Source organism: Enoplosus armatus, chromosome 22 (genome assembly GCF_043641665.1).
Source record: "Enoplosus armatus isolate fEnoArm2 chromosome 22, fEnoArm2.hap1, whole genome shotgun sequence".
NCBI classification, from domain to species: domain Eukaryota; kingdom Metazoa; phylum Chordata; class Actinopteri; order Centrarchiformes; family Enoplosidae; genus Enoplosus; species Enoplosus armatus.
This window is the reverse complement of record NC_092201.1, coordinates 14,301,937-14,320,740: the sequence shown is the minus strand read 5'-3', so window position 1 is coordinate 14,320,740 and position 18,804 is coordinate 14,301,937. Positions and strand designations below refer to the sequence as shown.

Genomic DNA, 18,804 nt, shown 5'->3' with positions numbered 1-18,804 from the left:
ATCACTAATGTTATTAGCCTGTTTGAAATGTTTATAATGTCCCGTGAAAGTTTGTTACAGTGTTGCTATCCGTGTTTTTTGTGTTTCCTGTCCACTTACGATGTTTCCGGGTTGGCAAAGGGCGCTGGGACTCAGTACTTTCGCCGCAGACGGGCTTTAAATGGGTTAACGAACCAACCGTCGCCACGTGACCCTCGAGTTATATAATATATAGGTCAACACGTTTCTGGCTGGCACGTGCAGCCTTCCTTCTTACGTAAAGTCTCGTGCAAAGGTCTCGAGTTACACTATGTAGGTGAGGGCCGAAGATCTTCAACGTCAGGACAGATGTATCACTCGGAGTTTTTTTTTCTCTCACAGAACCAGGGGTGTGTGTAAAACAGTTTGGAAGTTTGTTAAGTTTTTGACCTTCATTGGGGTTTTGACAATGTTATACTTTATTAGAATTATGCTATGTCACTATGTGTAATATATATTTAAATTCCTCCAATTATTGGCCGCCCCTGCTTCCCTCCTTATCAGACTTGAATATGGTATTGTAGATAACTTGGCATCATTTATGAAGGACGGCCATGCCCATAGAAACAAAAACCTTAACTGAAGTAGAAACAGCGTTGTTGCATCTTTGAATAACGACAAAACATGGATAAACGTATAAACTGACTGACTGATTGTGAATAACTTCTGAGTATAGTGCAGGAAGCCCCCCCCCCCCTCTGCTCATAAATGTGTTTTGCTTATTACTTCACTTTGATGCTTTACCTTCACTATGCGGAGGAAGCCAATCATTGGAGTTGCAGGTCCAATATGCAACTTACCAACTTAATACAAGTGTGATGTGGAAACTTGAAACTGAGAATGGACATCTCAGTGAAACAATAAAATAAACAATATTGGCATCTTTATAGTTTCTGGATTGTTAAATGAGGGATGAAACATTTTTTTTTGCAATGACACTATTCAAAAATAATCCAATTAGCGCTCTCATATGGATCTTTTAAATACAGAAAATCACAAAAATGCATTTCCATATGGCTCTATGCCCCGGTTTACCCATGAGTGTGATTGCGCTGATCACAAAGCAAGAAATATGGACAGAGTGAGACCTCTTCTCTCTCGCGACTCTGTTTGGGGCGAAAGCGAGAGAGTAGCGAAGTGAGATCGGTGACGCGCGCACGGCCCTTCTTTCAGGTCACCAAAACGAGCATTGCACCGGAGGAATCAACCTCTCATCGCCCTGTCAGGGCTGGGCTGGCCCTGGTTGATGTGAATCCAAAATTATTATATCAGCGTTGTCATAATCTCATTGCACGTTTCCTGTTAGAGCATCCGCTTTTGGACAACGAACACCGTACGCGAGTCGTGACTTAAGCGGCTCTGTGACGGGAAATGCACATAAGGTGGAACATTTTGTCCGCTGAAGCCAAAATGCGAGAAACGCATGAAAACAAAATAAGTGAAAACGCACACAAAAACCACAAAAAATGCATTTTCACAGCATATGATAATATGCTTTTCAGTGCTCTCCATGTACAGCATAAAAACGAGAGAGAGAGACGTATGTTACATGCTTCTGTTGCCATATTTTCAGATTAAAGGAGACGCTGATCCACGAGTGAAATGAAATGAATGGACTGCAGCTGTCCCAGTAAAACGACGATTACGCTGACAAGTAAACAAGGGCATGAATGAACCAAAAAGGCGACGGAGGAGACATGCGTGAACTCTTCCCTCTTTCTTCGTGTTTCCTAGAGGACGTCGGCGTTGCGTTCTCACTCATCCCTCACGTTTCTGCCCCCCCCCCCTCCTCCTCCACTCCGCCTCCTTTGTAAAAAAAAAAAATAAAACTACGGGAGGAGAATGGTGAGGGGGAAAAAAAATAAGTCAATTAAACAACACCCCAGCTCTCCGCAGCTCCCTCCTCTCCTCCTCTCCTCTGCGTTACTACTACAGCTGGTGGCTCCACCTGAGCCGCGGCGCTCCTAAGCCTTCACCGGGCACACCGGCTCCAGTCTGTAGGCATGTCGGCCGGTGGCTCTGACGGGACGGCGGACAGGCCAGCAGGTAGGTAGCTCGGGGGCGACAGTTATTACTCTGCTAAGTGTGTGTAATTCAGCTCGGTACTTTTATTATCAGTGACCGGAGGAACAACATTTCTGTTACTTCTTTTTCATCCCTTATCTGAAGAAAAAAAAATCAAAGCAGAGGTATGTACTTTCTGAAGTACTTCGGAACTTCTTCAGTGCCTTCATGCGACTAATAAGGCTGTAGTTTTACGGTAGACAGCGACGGAGGTTGTAAAGAGTAAGTTTTACTGTTACGGTTTTTGGTTTACTGTTGCGGGTTTTGTTAATTCAACTTTATGTTGACATTAAGAGGAGGCGACAACTCAAGCTAACGCCACCATTTACTTCTGCCAGTAGCGACTCTAACCACACCACCCGAAGCCGAACAGAACAAGAAGCAGCTCATGTAAACGCGTTACTATCTGCGGCACCGGTGCGTGACTGGAGCAGACTGGAGCAGTCACGCACCTACTACTAACCTACTCTACCTAAAATGCCAATTGGCAACCAGTAAACCGCCGGTGTCCATTCATTATTCCGTACTACGTGCTCGCCACCGGCGGGAAGCGCGCGGCCGGGAGCTTTGTTCTGTTTCGGGGAGGAAATACGCTGACAAACCTCGTGGAATCACGTGACTAACCATGACACCCCCCCCCCCCCCAAGCTTAACAAAAAAAAAAGTTTTTATTTATTTATTTATTTTTATTACCATAACCATATAGTTCGTTCGACATGGCCGCCATCTTTCCCTAACCTGCCAAAGTATTTCTCTATTTGCCAAACCTTCACCAAACTGCCCTCGGGGAGCTTAGTTCGTCACGTGGTTCCGCTAGGTTTGTCGCCGTCCAGCGTCTTTCGAAACTGGGTCAGTAGATCAGTAGAGCAGCGCTGCCCTGACTGTGCAGCAGAGGGAGGTAGTCGCTCCCTGCCGCTCCAAAACCCGCACCAAGAAGCTCCACAGCAATGCCCGCTATCGAAACCTTCTGAAGCCAGCGCCACAACATCAGCTCGGAAATCTAAACTACGTCAAATACTTTAAAGCTTTAAAAAATACCAGAATTTATTACCACAGTGCCACAAGTGTCCCATACAACTGTTTAATACAATGGGAACTTATACATCATGTCTAATAATGTTATATAAATAATTCCTCAGTTTTAGGGACACACTGTAAATCTATCTTGATATATTTAATTAATATTAGCCACTAATATATTGTATCGTATAGCCTATTATTAAATATAGCTGACAAGTGCGTTAGGGTCCCCGTAAATTCATTATTACCTTTAGTACCCGCAAAAATAACACTTGGAATATTTTATCAGGCTATTATAATGTAATCTGAAGTAGGCTCTATATTACTATATTATCCTGCAAATTAAACACTTGCACATAGCATCTGCAGTTTGTTTATTCCAAAGCATGGCCCTTGTGAGAGTTAATTCTGCTTATTTCCATTTAGTCTCTCTCTCCCTTTGTCTTTCACACATGCATTCCACCAACGGCAAGATTTAGACCAATTAGATTAGACCTAATCTTGCAAATACCGTAGCAACATACAAACTGTTGAAATATTAAATTACATTTAAAAAGAGAAAGGTGGTAAAACATTATACTGACAAACAGACAGTGGACACAGTTAATAGTTAGCCAACGATATTGTGTAGGTAAATGGACAGCTTAATACCATCAGTTTTTTGTGTGTGTTCTGGCACGGGGAGGATTTTAAGACATTTTAAGTCAAATGGCTCAAGTCTTAACCGAAGTCACAAGTTATTAGTGTGAAAGAGAAGTTGTAAGTCTTTTTTCAATTCTGCTTGGTTTGGTCTAGACCTCCGGTAACTATACCTGCCAGAAATATGTCACAGTGACAAGTGAAATATGTCCTCTGATATGCAAGCCAACAAAGTAAAACATGTCTTATTAATTAAAATATTCAAGTTGTTTTACTTAACTTTAACGTTCATAGTCCATATTCGCATTCCTATATTCCTACGTGTGCTGTATAAGTAGCTCCCTGCCTGAAACAGTCTATTCAAATTGCACATACTTTGTAACAGAATAATGCATTGTGCTTTTTGTGAGGAGTTGCAGGAATTGTAGGTCAGTCAACCAGAAATAACCCAGAACATACTGTACTGTAGAATTTAAGGCTCGCCTGCCTTCTCTGCATCCATCCAAAACCACAATACTTGTGGTTGTGTCCCCAGAAGCAAACAGAGACACTGAGCTCTGGCATAATGCGACTATATAAATGTCTCAGGTGAGGAAACTATAGATATATTTAACTTGATTATGTTCTACATGTGGCCCAGTTACACAAAGGAAACCCACAGACAATGTCCTCCAAATGTATCAACAACTTTTACTATGACTGCAGCTGCATGTACTACTCATACTGCTACTGCAGTACTGTAGCCTACTGCATTGCACACAACTGCTACTACTCTCAGCACCATTTACCACTATTACAACTACCTCATACACTTCGATCATGAGAAAACTGTGCTATAAATAATGAAAAATCATTGATTTGTCAGTAGAAAAAAATCATGATACCACAGTACTACTACTACTAGTACTACTAGCACTACCAATAGAAAGGGGCGGGTTTAGTGGGAGGCTGTTCTAGCTTCTTTGTTGCAGTTGTTAACAAGTCGTGGCGCAGTAGTCGCTGCAGATTATAAAATTAAGTTTAAGTTAAGTTAAATTATAAATTAAGCTCTGTGATTGGATGTTTCTTGCTGAAATGCACGTTGGGAGTCGTAGTGAAAAACGTGTTACGTACAGAAGCTTGTACCTTTTACCTTCTAGAATGTAGGAGCCACTGTCGTCACAGTTTATCCTGACAAAATGTCCGAAAAAAGAAGAAGTCTAGACAGAAGTTATGTGGTATTGCATTTTGGAAGAGTAACACATGAAGGTGCAGCAAGCAAGTCACTCTTTACATCCGTAGGTACACATTAGTGGTCTGAGCACACCACACTCTGAGCACTAATGGATTAATAAAACCTCAAGGGGTAGCGATCTCTGTGCTGTTGATGGATTTTGAAACTGTGGCCTTGACACAGCCATCCGTGTTGAATATCAACAAAAGGAAGTGCTCTTCTAAGCTCGACTCGGAAGGTTTCGCCAAATCGTTATGTGAATACAGACTATCCGTCCTTTGAACAAGCCAGTGCGCAGGCTGGCTGTTTGAGTCAGAGGTCATTAATGCTTTATGTTTGTAGTTTGAAAGGATGTGAGGATGTTTTGAGGATGAAGGTGGTGAGACTTTACACTTATAACTGCAACCGTATATGTTTTTCCTACTTACTATGTCTGTATAGTCTGATAGTTGATGTGCTTTCTATCTTGGCCAAAGTGTTGATCTAATGAATGGCATCCTGTTGTAGAACCAAATACAGTCTCTATGCTTTTGCATCTGAGTGTGGGACAAATGGAGGACACTTGCATTTATAGGCAGCGCTGGAACATTTATTTTACTCATATAGATGTGTAGGTGTGTTGTGTAGATTGATTTCATTTTCATTTCAAGTCAATTGTTCAGTTTTTAATTTATTAATTACTATCTATTATTCATGAATTCGATCTTTCCCAGGCAATTCTTTGAAGAGGAATCCAAAATGTAACATGGTGTTGAACATGCAGTGTTTGACAGACCTTTGAGCAATTTAAGAATAAGTTCATTATCCAGTTATTAAAAACATTTTATGCTCATCTTCTCCCTTAATTAACATAATCAATGTTCCTGTTTGTAAAAGCATCCAAGTAGTTAGCAATGGTAGCAGACTAGCTACAGGTGCAACCAGATTGGTTAAAACACAATGAATGAATGAAATATTCATCGGGGAAAAAAGACTAGGTAGGTTTTCATAGGTTTACAATAATAACCTTGATTAAACCTAAACAGAGGACAGCTATTTGAGCTCAGATAGTTCATAAATGTGCTATATTTGTTTAAAAGGAGGCATGTGTGACTGCCTTCAGTTGAACTTATTTCCTGTCTGTAGGAAAATACAGAGAGAAATGTAAAACGCAGGATTCATATATATTTGTGTTGTCATAGAAGTTTATTTCAAAACCAAGATTCATTCTGTATATTATTATATATTAACACAAAGGGGATACAGTTTGCAAAATGTTATTTTTCGCATCAAAGCAGAAGTTACCTTGTTTTTAGAATCTAACTCCTCATATGTATTTGCAATTTGTTGAGGGGCATATATGTGCATGTATTTACAAAAACATAGGACAGAAATCAGTAGCAAACCATCAGATCACTAAAGTCCCAATAAATGCAAAATAAAAACCATTTATAAAGTTTAGTTGCAGAATGAAGTAAATGCAGATATTTACTCTCAAACCTTCACGAATATTTAACAATGTCTTTCTTCTAAGTCAGGAATTATTTTGCCGGTTTGTTCCAGAATTAGAAAGTAGTCATACATTTGCACACGAGTAGTCCAACCTTAAAACCCAGCTTGTGTCCTTGGATCTTTGCCCCGGCTGTTTAGCACAGACTGTTATTCATGCTGTTTGGATGTTCTGCTTACCTTTCATGGCCTGTTGATGAGGTTTTTTTTTTCAGTTTTTATTACTTGGCTCTGTGTTGGAGGAAACACAGCATCAGTTTGTGGAATGTTTAAGCAAGACGTTTTTGCTTGAGCAAAGGACTGGAATGGGCGGTCTGAATAAATACCCTATGTATTTACTATATAATAGTATTGTCTAATATCCTAAAAGTGTTTCAAAGGCCAGTTAGAGATTGACAGATGCTTCAGAATTCTTTTTCTTGCTTTCAGTTGTGAAGTTTGTCTGGCAGTTGTGGCTCTGTATGGCATTTACTGGCCATTTTTTATGTGGCTAAATTAGCTGTGTACTAGTTTGTATTATATGAAATGTGGGTATTGCATTCACTGTGGACTTTTCCTGGCTATAAATCATGTGTATAATTCAATTTTTTTATCAAAATCATATATACTCTACTTTCCACTACCAAATACCTTGAAGTTATTCAAGTGGGATTAAATGTACATTTGTGAGAAAATGTACGGCCATAAAGAAGTGCATGTAGGTCATATCGTGCGTGCTCTGGTACTCTCGCTCATACTGAGTTTGTTACACTCCCGTGCATCCCCACCATGGGTGGCGGCCTATGTTTCTGAATCTCAGTAATATGGCGTGTCATCTGCTGCCCTGCAGGCTTGGCCTCTCGTCAGCAGTCTTGTCACGGCCGGAGTTTTCTGGCTCTGGCATGACTCAGAATATGACCGTGTATATAACGCGCTCTCAGCGCCGCACAAAGCAGGCAGCTTCCTGCATGGCACGTTTTAGCCAGCCTGCTGGCAGGGCTCACACAGGTACCCAGGGGAAAAAATGTCCTGAATAACAAGAAAACAGGAAAAACTGGGTGACATCGGAGGCGGTGTGTTGTGCAGCATCAGCGGTGGAGAGCCATGGTGGGTGGAAGGGAGAGCTGGCAAGCGTTCGCTCCCACATTCCACACGTCAGTGATGACCCACTAAACTCCTCTTGTGGGATTAAAGAAAATTATGTCAATATCATTATAGTCCACTCCACTGCTGATTGACTTGTTTGTAAAAGCTAGATTGTTTGTGAGGTTTGACTTCGGTACAGGGCACTATGACCTCTCAGATGCAGCTCCCTCACGGGGTTATTTCTAGATTTCCTTTCAGGAATTCCTACATGAAGCGTTATTCATGTATCACTGTGCTAAAGTTGTGGATAAACATTAGAATAATCTTTTAAAGCTTGAAGAATTGTCCCAGCGTATGTTATAAAACCAGCAGAAAATTATGGGTTAATCATGAAAAGTTTGACATCATTATCAATTCCTTTTCTACTTTACTTTAGTGAGAAAAGCTGGAGAATATGGGTCAGTCATGGTCAACAGTCACGTTGAAAAGCTTTGTTCACTTTTATCAACACTTTGCCCACCCCACCCCCCCACCCCAAATGGATGTCACAATTTAAAGTATGGGTCCTGAGAGGGAAGTAGGTCATTGTTACCGCATTATATAAGTGTTAGGTAAGACGATAGCCCAAACCCCATTTACTCTCACGTGCCTTTTAAATGGACAAATGGTGAGCATAGCTGGAGGTTTGGCGCCGTTCAATGGCAACCTTCAGCCAGTGCACTGAGAGGGAGAGAGTTCGCCTAGAAACAGATGACTACAGAGCAGGACTGAGCCAAGGCATTTTAAGTGTGTGTGGGGGAGGGGGAGGGGGGATGGTTTTGGCGAGAGACTAAATAGACAAAAGAGAAGAATTCTGGCAGTCCTGCACTCTGAAATGTTTTTGGCAGGCATGGCTCAGCTTTTAAAGTGATGTTTTTCCACAGTTAGATGAACGTTCCCGAGAGAGGCATCGGCCTTTTAGGCCTTTTGATTGCCACCCACATCTGCAAACACATTCATCATCCTGGTTGTTGCTCAGAAAGAGTCGGGCTTTTCTAGTCAGAAAAATGATTGTAACAAAGCTGTGCTGACCTAAGTTTCAAAATAAAAAACAAAAACAAGTTTCATAGGTATGACCTAAAAACTAACACTAATAGACAAGATGAACTGCTTTATGACCAATCTATGAACATGTCTGCTTTGTAGGACTTTTATGGAGGCAAAGAAAGGTCATGATAACTGGTAGTAGTATGGTCAATGCTCCTTTGATGAATAGTAAAAACAACTGAAAAAACAGTTCTGGTGGGTGGTTTCATAGATTTCTTAGACTAAATCAAAGAAATCCAAAGCCTATGGAAGCAAAGAAAGGCCATACTCATTTCAATTTTATAACCAACTGAATACCTTGTTGTGATTCTGGTCCTTTTTAACCATGACTGAATACTTAAGACACAACACACATAAACACATTTAATGCATTGAATTATTTTACTTTGAAAAGCTATCTGAATTTATGGGGCTTGACTTCCCCTCTTTGAAATTTCCAGAAGACCTTCTCAAGTCGTGCAATCATCTGGCTGCTTAAATTGGATGATTGGTGAAATTCACACATCAAAATTCAAGATGTTAAATTCTAAACTTGAACATTAAGGCTGCAGAAGATAATCAAGATTGAATGGAGGGTAAAACTTCAAATGAGCCTCTGGGAATTTCAGAGAAGAGGATTCAAACCTCATAAAGTCAAAGAAATGGTTTTCTCAGGACAAATGTCAATGCTATCAATTCAGCCATATTAGAGAATATCAGGATTATTATGGCCTTCATTTGCTTCCATAGGTTTTGAAATATTAATAAAAACATCAAACACATTGGGTGCAACAGTAGCCGCGTTGCCAGTAATTTAGTCCGATATATATTACATAGCCTGAAGGTGCATTGATGGCCTTCCTGATTTGTATGAACATTTGTTTTCTTATCAGCATCCCTCTTCTTGACAAATTCTCTTTATTCTCTGCTCGATGTGTGCAACAAACCCTGGTGGCAGATCAAGTCTCATTCATTCATTCATGGTGAGTTATTAATAGAGCACCTGAGCAAGCCGCGCTACGGAGATCTTAAGGTTGATGTATTTATTTCGCAGTCTCTCACGTCCCTGTGACGGTTGTTTTCACGTATCAGATCCCGCCGCAGAGGAAGAGGGCCCAAGCCAAGCAGGCTCCTCGCTGCCAGCTGTCGAGCTGCCAAGGAAACGAAAGGGAGATGTGGAGGAGAGGTCAGACACCCGTGTACAGTAAGACGACTGCTTTGTTGCTTGTGAAGAAAAACAAACTTGGTGTCATTTTACTTTATGTTCACTGTTCCGTGCAATGCATACATTCCTCTTATTATACATGAAATGGCCCACAATATGTCCAATCGATCTTTCAGGCAGAGCCTCGACTTCCAGATGGATGACGACCTCAGCAGGTACGCTGCCTCCTGGGCTTTGTTCACACTCTTGTCTCGTGAGAGAATACTGGCAAAGAATGTGATTTTTTTTGATCCCTTTATTTGCAGATCTGAAGGAGAGGATCAGCAAGTCAAAATGAAGTGCTTCAGGTAATTCTATTTTTACATCAAATTACCGCGCCATCTGGGTCTCATTTCGTGTGTAATCTGAGCGGGTATTTTAAAACCGTAATGACTTTCACAATTCTGTTAATTAAAAATTGCATTATGAACTTCAGGTAATAATTTCCCCCCAAAATAGAGACACTCGGTAGAACGTTCTGTGGTGTTGTCTGATTTCAGGGAGCCTCACAGCCAGATTGAGAAGCGACGGAGGGATAAAATGAACAACCTCATTGACGAGCTGTCCGCCATGATCCCTGCCTGTCAGCCCATGGCTCGGAAACTTGACAAACTCACCGTGCTGCGGAAGGCCGTACAACACCTGAAGGCCCTCAAAGGTTCACCCTTAACCCGCCTGGTGATTTAAAATGTCAGTAATGTCTCTTCTGCGCCATCTAAACTCTTGTGTCTCCTGTGTGTTTTCAGCTGGGACAGGCAGCGCCTTTACAGACACCACCTACAAGCCTTCCATCCTGCCTCATGATGACCTCAGGCACCTTCTGCTCAGGGTAGGTGACCCCCAACTAGTCCCTTTTGATTATACATCTATCTGTCTGTGTATTAACGTGTCTACTTATCTGTCTCTGTACCGGCTGTACAGGCTGCGGACGGTTTCCTGTTGATTGTTAGTTGTGACAGGGCGAAAATCCTGTTCATCTCCGAGTCTGTCTCCAAGATCCTTAACTTTAGCCGGGTGTGTTGCACTTCTACACCACACACACATTTGTGCATTGCGCAGCATGTAACTGAAGTGTATATAAGTGCAATCCTTTTGTGGTGGAGGAACCGAATCTTTACAACTCAGTCTTCACATAAATTGCTGTCGGAGACACAGAATTGTGTGAGCCTGCAGATTAGACATTTTATTGAAGCTCTGATGAAGGCATGATAATACTGCAAGTAACACGTAATACATTTTTAAAAAAGGTCACATGTTTACGCTTTCTGCAGGGATAGCAACGCAAGCTTTTCTACTTATTTCTTGAAGGTCAGTTTATAGTGTTTGGCAGCCGGACAGATCACCACACCTGCTCCACATTCTTGACCACATTTTCCAGCTTTGAGACAGACCTTAGGCAAGCAGAAAGGAATGGAGATTAGGAGGGATGCAAGAGAAAAAGCGTCTAAAGAAATTTGACTCCATGCCTGCAGGGCAACATGTGTTATTTGGGGGCTTAACCAATAAACCCTGACTGGACACATGCTGGAGCTATTCTCTTCTTGGTTCTTTCCTCTAGGAGTCAGGTTGTCTTGATATCTTTTAAAGGACGTTTTGATGCAATGAGCTGTAGGACGATCAGTTTACATAACTGAACAAACAGTTCAGACAATGAAGTAAAGCATAGATGATAAAAAGTTGAATTAATGGATATATGTCATTTGGGTTCACAGTTGGAGCTGACTGGGCAAAGCTTGTTCGATTTCATCCACCCCAAAGACATCAACAAGGTGAAGGAACAGCTGGCGTCTTCGGAGTTGTACCCTCGCCAACGGCTCATTGATGCCGCGAGTAAGTCTGTTGCCATGTCAGGTTTGAGAAACAACTGCAATTAACAATGTCACCTAGCTGAAGACTGCTGATCCAACATTGGAGCTAGATGGAATTGAAATCGAGCAAACTTGACAATCCTCACCACAAGTGCTGTCTTTCCGTGTGCAGCCGGGGTTCAGGTCCAGGCGGATGCCCCCGTCAGGTCGTCCCACTTGTCCACCGGAGCCCGGAGATCCTTCTTCTGCCGGATGAAGCACGGTCGGGTGGCAGGGAAGCACGAGGACAAGCGCTCGCTGCCCAGTACTTCCAAAAAGAAAGGTGGGTTCGGACTGGAGTCTCAACATCCAACTCAGTTGAGTCAGACACACTTTCGTCAAGCAGTTGACCTGAGCTGCAACAATGGTCCTGCCTCGAGTCCCCCATGATAAACACACATAAGCACGTAAGGAGGAAGTTGGGAGCTGATGCAGTAATAGTATCAAAAGTATGAATATGATTAGTCGTGACTAAGTCAGCCAGCTGGCGATTGTGGAGCAGAAATGAAACAGCGGATCCTAATCAGCCAATACAAGCGTGATTGTGTGTGTGTTCTGTCTAATGCAATGCTGCCCTATGAGGCTGTGGGACTCCTCACAACCTTATAATCCGAGCCATTTGATTATAGAATAAAGCCTTATTCTAGATAAATATAACAGGTAGAGACCAAGCCTTGACTTCTCTTCAGTTCACATGATTGGGTTCTGTTGCTCCATGCAGTGTCCCATTTTCAAGTAAGTACTTCCAAATGATTCTCAGTTTGAAAAACCAGATGGATGGGATGTGCTGCTGCAGGCAGTGCAGAAAAAGAAGTGCCAGAAAAATTGGACTGAATGGACTATTTGGTACCCCTCTGAGTTTGTCTGTGTGTTGTATTTCAGAGGCGTTTCCCTTCTCTAAAGAGCACAATTCTGCAGGAAAATCGGATTTATTTGCATTTGCATTCACAGTCTCATATCAGTTGTGCCCTAACCAACACTGCCGAATGGGCTCTAGGCAGTAAACCCCACTCATCTGCTACTTCAGGCCAGGTAGGATAAGATTTCATCTCAGAAATGTTTTCTAAAATACTGCTGGAGCCGGGTCTGTTATCCTCAAAGCCATTTTCACCATAGTATTATACTAGAGCGTGACAGAATCTTGACACATATAATACAAAGAAACACAGAGAAACACACTGACCCTCTCGAATCTGCTGCTCCCGCGGAACAGTGCTATTTTCATCATTTTATTTCTGTTACCTGGCTCTCTCTCTTGAGAGCACTTGAGGTGATTCAGCTGAGAGGAACTGCCCACTGAGTTATTTCTTGAAAAGACTGGAGCTACTCAGCTTTGTATATACAGTCATGTTCAGTCCTGGACCTGCAGGACGCTTTGGCCCAAACAGATGATGAGGAGGAGGAGGAGGAGGAGGATTCAGGATGTGTACCAAAGATAAGTAAGATATTTAAATGTGTTTCTAGGCAATGAGGTCAGTGTTCAGGCAGCCAGTGGGAAACAAACAAACACAATGGAAAATGTGTGCCCTGCCTAGCCTGCCAAAGAGGCAATAGAATGATCTGCTCTGGAGGAGAGGTGGCTGAGGGTGGGTGAGGGTGGGTTGTTGATGAAGTTGAGTGCAAGTAGGTAAGCCTAAACATTTATTTCTAAGGTGTGACCTCAAATTCCATGGAAATAATGACCAAAAAAGACTTTCTTATCTCCGTAGCCACATGTGCTCCTTGTATAGAAACAAAGCTGATGACACTCACTAAAAGTGGTATTTACTAACGTGATTTCTTGGTGGAAAGAATTCAGTGTTTGACTTCTTTCGAGACTTTTTCCCAAATAGATACAATTTAAAAAACATAGTCCTGTGCGGGAAATAGGTCAGTGTTACAGCATTGTATAACCACAAAGTAAGAACATGGCCCAAAGCTCCACTCTCTGTAAACCGAATTTTGGTGACAGAAACTAGAGGTGTGGTGCCACTCAGTGGCCAATCTCAGCAACTGCACTGCAATATATAAAGAAGGGAAGCAATGACCCATAATATACTCTTTTAGTGACTCTCTCATGCACTATATAATAATAAAACTAATATTACAATGACTTTATTAAATGACAAAATACACTGAGATAATAACATCACAATATTCACATTTATATAATTATTAGTGTTAAATAAGCTCCAGTTTAAAATCTGTTTTAAATGGACACATTCAGAACGTGAGGGGTGGTGTCGACGAAGGGGGTACACAAGCTCATTTGATAGGGCTGTAAGGGTACATCCGACAAGAAATGTTGGGAACCACTGATCTAGAAGAACCAAATGTGTATTAATCCGCTAATCAGCCGGAAATACTCCCCAACAAATTCACTATTTACTCCTGTTTGAGTCACGTGTGCTAAAAACCACAGTGCCCAGCTGTCTGAGGGAAAAAATCACTAAATATTTGTGATGAAGATTTCCACCTTTAGTTGGAATGAATAGGCTCTGGGCTGATTAACACACACAAGGTTTTTTGTCTTTTCATGGGATTTGTTCACAATAAGAAAAATATAAAGCAATGCCAGTCCTTCATTTTTAACAAGTGTACCTTAAATGGCCACGAGAGTTAACATAACTTATTTACATGGTGGTCCTGATATATCTTCTCAAAGGTGTCAACAGTGTCTTGATTACACATCAGTTGACCATTCATGCATGTGTAGAAACAGCTGAAAACTTTGAAATCTGGTGTTATACTGCAGGCAGCAATACGTGCAATTTCAACAGGCCCGTAATCACAAACTTTTGAAACGATATTTTATTCACAGCATTTTAAAAGCGACTTGTTTTTGCGCCCACAGACGGCTACAGATACTGCACCCTCCACTGCACCGGACACATGCGGACTTGGCCGAGCAGCCAGCTGGACTCAGAGGGTGACGCGGAGAAGGAAAGCTCGAACCTGACCTGCCTGGTGACGGTGTGCCGCCTCCTCCCTCACGCGTCCCACCAGCCTTCCAAAGACGTCAACATCAAGCCCGCCGAGTTCGTCACCCGCTGCGCGATCGACGGCAAGTTCACTTTTGTAGACCAACGGTGAGTCTCTCCGGTTTCTAACTGCGTCCGTCCGCTACCGTTTGCCTCCCTCCCGTGAGTCACGGATCTGTCCTGACCACGCGGCTCCGCTGAGACAGAAATGGCAGAGGCGTGTTGCGGTGAGGAGGCCTCCGAGCCTGCAGAATGATTTGTGTCACTTCATCTCTCAGTGGAGATAATCCTTTCTGTCTTTGCCGTTGTTTCTCAGAAGGAGCTATGCATCCTGATGGCATCACATGAAAATCTCTTCTCATTTTTTGGGAAGTAATTTCATACCACAAGTACAGACTGCTGAATGTTACATGTGGAGATTTATATGATGATATGACACATTCGTTCCATTTTTTGCTCGTCACTGTTTTTTTAGCCGGCACAGTCCGGCGAGACAGCGAAAGAGAAAGCCAGAATAACTGAACTCTCTTTTTTTTTTTCCCCCCAGAGCCACGATGGTTATCGGTTATTTGCCGCAGGAAGTTCTCGGCACGTCGTGTTATGAGTACTTCCACCAGGACGACCTGCAGCACCTCGCAGAGAAACACAGGCAAGGTGATGGAGCAAAGCTTAGTTTAGTCGAGATAATTGCACCCCAGAACAAGATATCCATGAAAGATGCAGCTCTTGTTGTGTAGAAGTTCCAGAAATCTGACCTTTTCTAATGCTTCTTAAGTGCTGGCCAGGAGGCTCACAGCAACATGTTCTTCTGTGCTTCGTGGTGACACTCGTGTCCGATCTCTTGGCAGCTCTCCGAAGCAAAGAGAAGATTGAGACGGCGTGCTACAAGTTCAAAACGAAATACGGCTCCTATGTTTCGCTCCAAAGTCAGTGGTTTAGTTTCGTAAATCCATGGACCAAAGAAGTTGAGTTTATCGTGTCTTTCAACAGGGTTATCTCGTGAGTATGGATTCATTCATCGAGTGTTACCTGTCTCACCACGCCTCAGATACAGAGTCATTATCAGAGGAACTCATCCGTTCATTCTTTAGACTAATCCTCACACAATCTAATGACACTGATTGTCCAGAACCTTTTGTTTTTGTGTGTGTGTGGGGGGGGGGGGGGTTTGTACATTGTGCTTCTGACCATGTTGCCTTAACGCAGTTTATTCATGGATATGGCAGCATAAATACTCCTTTTCGCCAGCAGGGGGCCTGGTCACACAAAAGATGAGGAGGCAGGCAGCTCAAAAGCACTTCAGGGTAAGAAATACACGCTGCATGCTCATATATGCATTTATCTCTCATGTGTTTTTATGCAAAGGTTGATTTTACTGTCTTATTCTCCCATAGAAGACACAAAGCAAATACCCATAATTCCTGGCCTTTCCAGTGGCGTGGGCACAATGATCTATGCAGGCAGCATAGGGACCCAAATCGCAAATGAGCTCATCGACTCCTACAGGTGCATTGTGTGTAGAGATGTTCAAAATAGTAAAACTAAATGGAAATTGCTGTATTCCCTCACTATTTGAATTAGATGGAGAAACGTTAGCATGGCATGTAGGAGTAGGGTACATCAAATAGGAATAGGGTGTAATAAGGGATCCACTGTATGTACATATACATATATAATAAGCCTAGAAGAATAGTTTTAATGAATTAAAATGAGTCCAAACTCATTTTATCTCCTACCTGTTTCTTCAGCAGGATGAACTCCTCTCCATCCAGCGGAGCTTCCAGTCCGTTTGGCCCGGCCCAGGAGAAATGTCCTCTTGTTTCCCCACAGACCAGCAGGAGTGTGAGTGACCTCTTCATCAGTACACACACATTTAATGACGCTCTTACTTGGAGGCAATTTACACTCAATTCGTCGGCGTTTATGAAGGCAAGCCATAACCGGTGTGCTTGTTGACCTTCTGATCAAGGCGTAAACTAACTATACGTCACCTTGGTTTTTAAATGCTTTGGGACTTTTACCTCAATACACTGCCGAGGCATGTTTTGTGTTTTCTTTCTTTTCGCGTTTTTGCTGCCAATTTTAGCGGCATGAGGAGGTTTAATTGAAATACACGGCTGGGGAGTTTATATGGAAATGTATTTTGACGTTGTGGTATGCAAATGTATAGTGGAATGTGTCCTTTTATGCTAATTTTGGTTCGGTGTGGTTTTTATATGCAAATGAAAGCGAGTCTCTCATACATTTCATATTTTTCAAGCAAATGAATGGTGACATGGGGAGTTCTGGCGATGTACGCACATCATTTGGAAACAGCTTGCACAGGTCATGACCAGAGAATTGAATTTGCGACCACATGTAACAATAACATGAAGTACTGTTACTGGTAATAGAAGGATTCCATCGTACTTACATTTGACTTCAAGTAAAGATGTGAGTTGTATTTCCACCACAGCATGTTCATGATTATGTCCTTATAAGTTTTATTCAAATGTAAGCTGGACTAAAACTTGATATATGCAGATAAATGCGTACATTAAGACAGCGGCTACTTCTACAGCTTGTTTTCCTGAGTTTAATTACACACTTCAGCGGAGGAAGGTGAAACATGAGGCCCTGTGCGGTGTTTTAACGTAACAGGACTTGTTCTCTAGGCGTCCAGCAGAGAGGAGGCAGCAGGCAGTTCATCACTGTCCCAGTCTGACTCGGGGACAGCAGCGGGCGCTGGCAGTGCAACTTCTGAAAGTACAGGTACTGTGAGCAGGATCATCGTGAATCTAATCCAAGGCATTAACAAGTTTTCTCTGCAAAGAAGAAGAAGAAGAGGAAATGGGGTGCACTCGCAAAACCGGTCCAAAGGCTTCAAAAATGCTTTTGACGTTTTATATTGGCAAAGAACTCAAGCAGTCTTTATAGTGTTGACCCACCCACTATTTCACAGCTGCAGGCCCATCATCATCAGGTGATCCAATAGCTTTTATGTTAAATATAAAAGCACTTGTATCATTTTTATCACAGAAACAGTCAAATATCCAAAGGTGCTGGGATGCTTTTAATGCGTCTTATCAACGTCAGTGTTTCATTGTCAGTGAATTATGAGTGCCTAAACTCATACTTCCACCAAAACCTGCACTTAAAATACAAAAATAATGTAACTTTTGGGACAAACACAATATCAACCTATACAACAAGCTAGTCTGTAATGTAATGTTTAATGTTAACATTCAGTGGAATCCTCCCGCATGTTTCTTCACACCTCGCCAATGTACAAAAGCTAACGTTAGCTACAAACAGATAGTTATATTTGCCCAGTAGGACATTCCTCTCCATGTGTGGCTTTCTTTTACTATTTCACTATTAGCATGTTTCTTCACTGAAGTTACAGTACTGGTGTCTTCTCGTGCTGAGTGAAAAAAGAGTTCAATTAACTGTGAAAGCTATTTGATTTAGTTTATTTTGTTGCAGAAAAGAAAGCGATGCTACTGAAGTGAACAAAGCAGTGTGAGGGAAAACGGGTTCATCTAAAACAATTCATCACCAAATAATAGAAGGCATTGATTGGTGCAGAAAGATCGTGTTTCAGAGTTTCCATGTTTTTCTTCTCCTAAAGTCTTGTTTTCTTCGCTCTTTTTCACCCAGGCGAGCCGTCCCAGCTGGACTTGGACAGCATGGTGGTGCCGGGCCTGAGCAGCTTCAGCAGCGACGAGGCAGCCATGGCGGTCATCATGAGCCTGCTGGAGACGGATGTAAACATGGGTCAATCGGGGGACTTTGAGGACTTACACTGGCCTTTCTAGAGGGCGCGCAGACTTTCAGCCCCTCTCACCGCTCTTGTGCTGTTTTCTTGCCGTTTGCCGAGAACCTGGGCGTACAGTCCATTCTGTGACCGACTGATCTGGCCCTGCACAACTGAATCCACTGTACCAAAGGCCGCAACATGTCGCACTTGAGGAAGCTTAACAGATAGATGACTAAGTTAATAGGAATTATTATGACTGTGATTACCTTGTTGCCCCCCCCCCCCCCCCCCCCACGGGTCCCGCCTGAAGGAAAGTGAGATTCAAGTGTCCCCTGGAGCCTGTGGGATTCAGAGGGGCTGAAACCCAGACTTTCCACAGCAGAACCATCTATCTATTCGCTCTGCTTGCCCTCAATGAGAAACCAAGGTGTGGAGGAGAATCAGACTCCTGCCATGTGCAGTGCTGCTAGAGAAACTCCTCA

The 18,804-nt window shown here is 42.5% G+C and overlaps 1 protein-coding gene across 2 annotated transcripts; it reads left to right on the top strand.

Annotated features, from left to right (window-relative positions):
• The first annotated feature begins 1,933 nt into the window (after positions 1–1,933).
• Positions 1,934–18,573, top strand: LOC139304773 (basic helix-loop-helix ARNT-like protein 2). Of its 2 annotated transcripts, none has more exons than XM_070928645.1 (17): positions 1,934–2,064; positions 9,665–9,776; positions 9,914–9,952; positions 10,043–10,084; positions 10,277–10,434; positions 10,523–10,605; positions 10,698–10,790; positions 11,489–11,606; positions 11,757–11,906; positions 14,457–14,691; positions 15,131–15,237; positions 15,432–15,582; positions 15,835–15,887; positions 15,978–16,089; positions 16,335–16,425; positions 17,238–17,334; positions 18,223–18,573. In XM_070928645.1, the coding sequence occupies exons 1-17, from the start codon at positions 2,022–2,024 to the stop codon at positions 18,378–18,380; spliced, it is 1,842 nt and encodes a 613-aa protein (XP_070784746.1). In that variant the 5' UTR covers positions 1,934–2,021; the 3' UTR covers positions 18,381–18,573. The 2 variants fall into 2 exon arrangements, with proteins under 2 accessions (XP_070784746.1, XP_070784745.1); XM_070928644.1 differs by having other exon boundaries at positions 16,332–16,425.
• Positions 18,574–18,804: the final 231 nt, after the last annotated feature.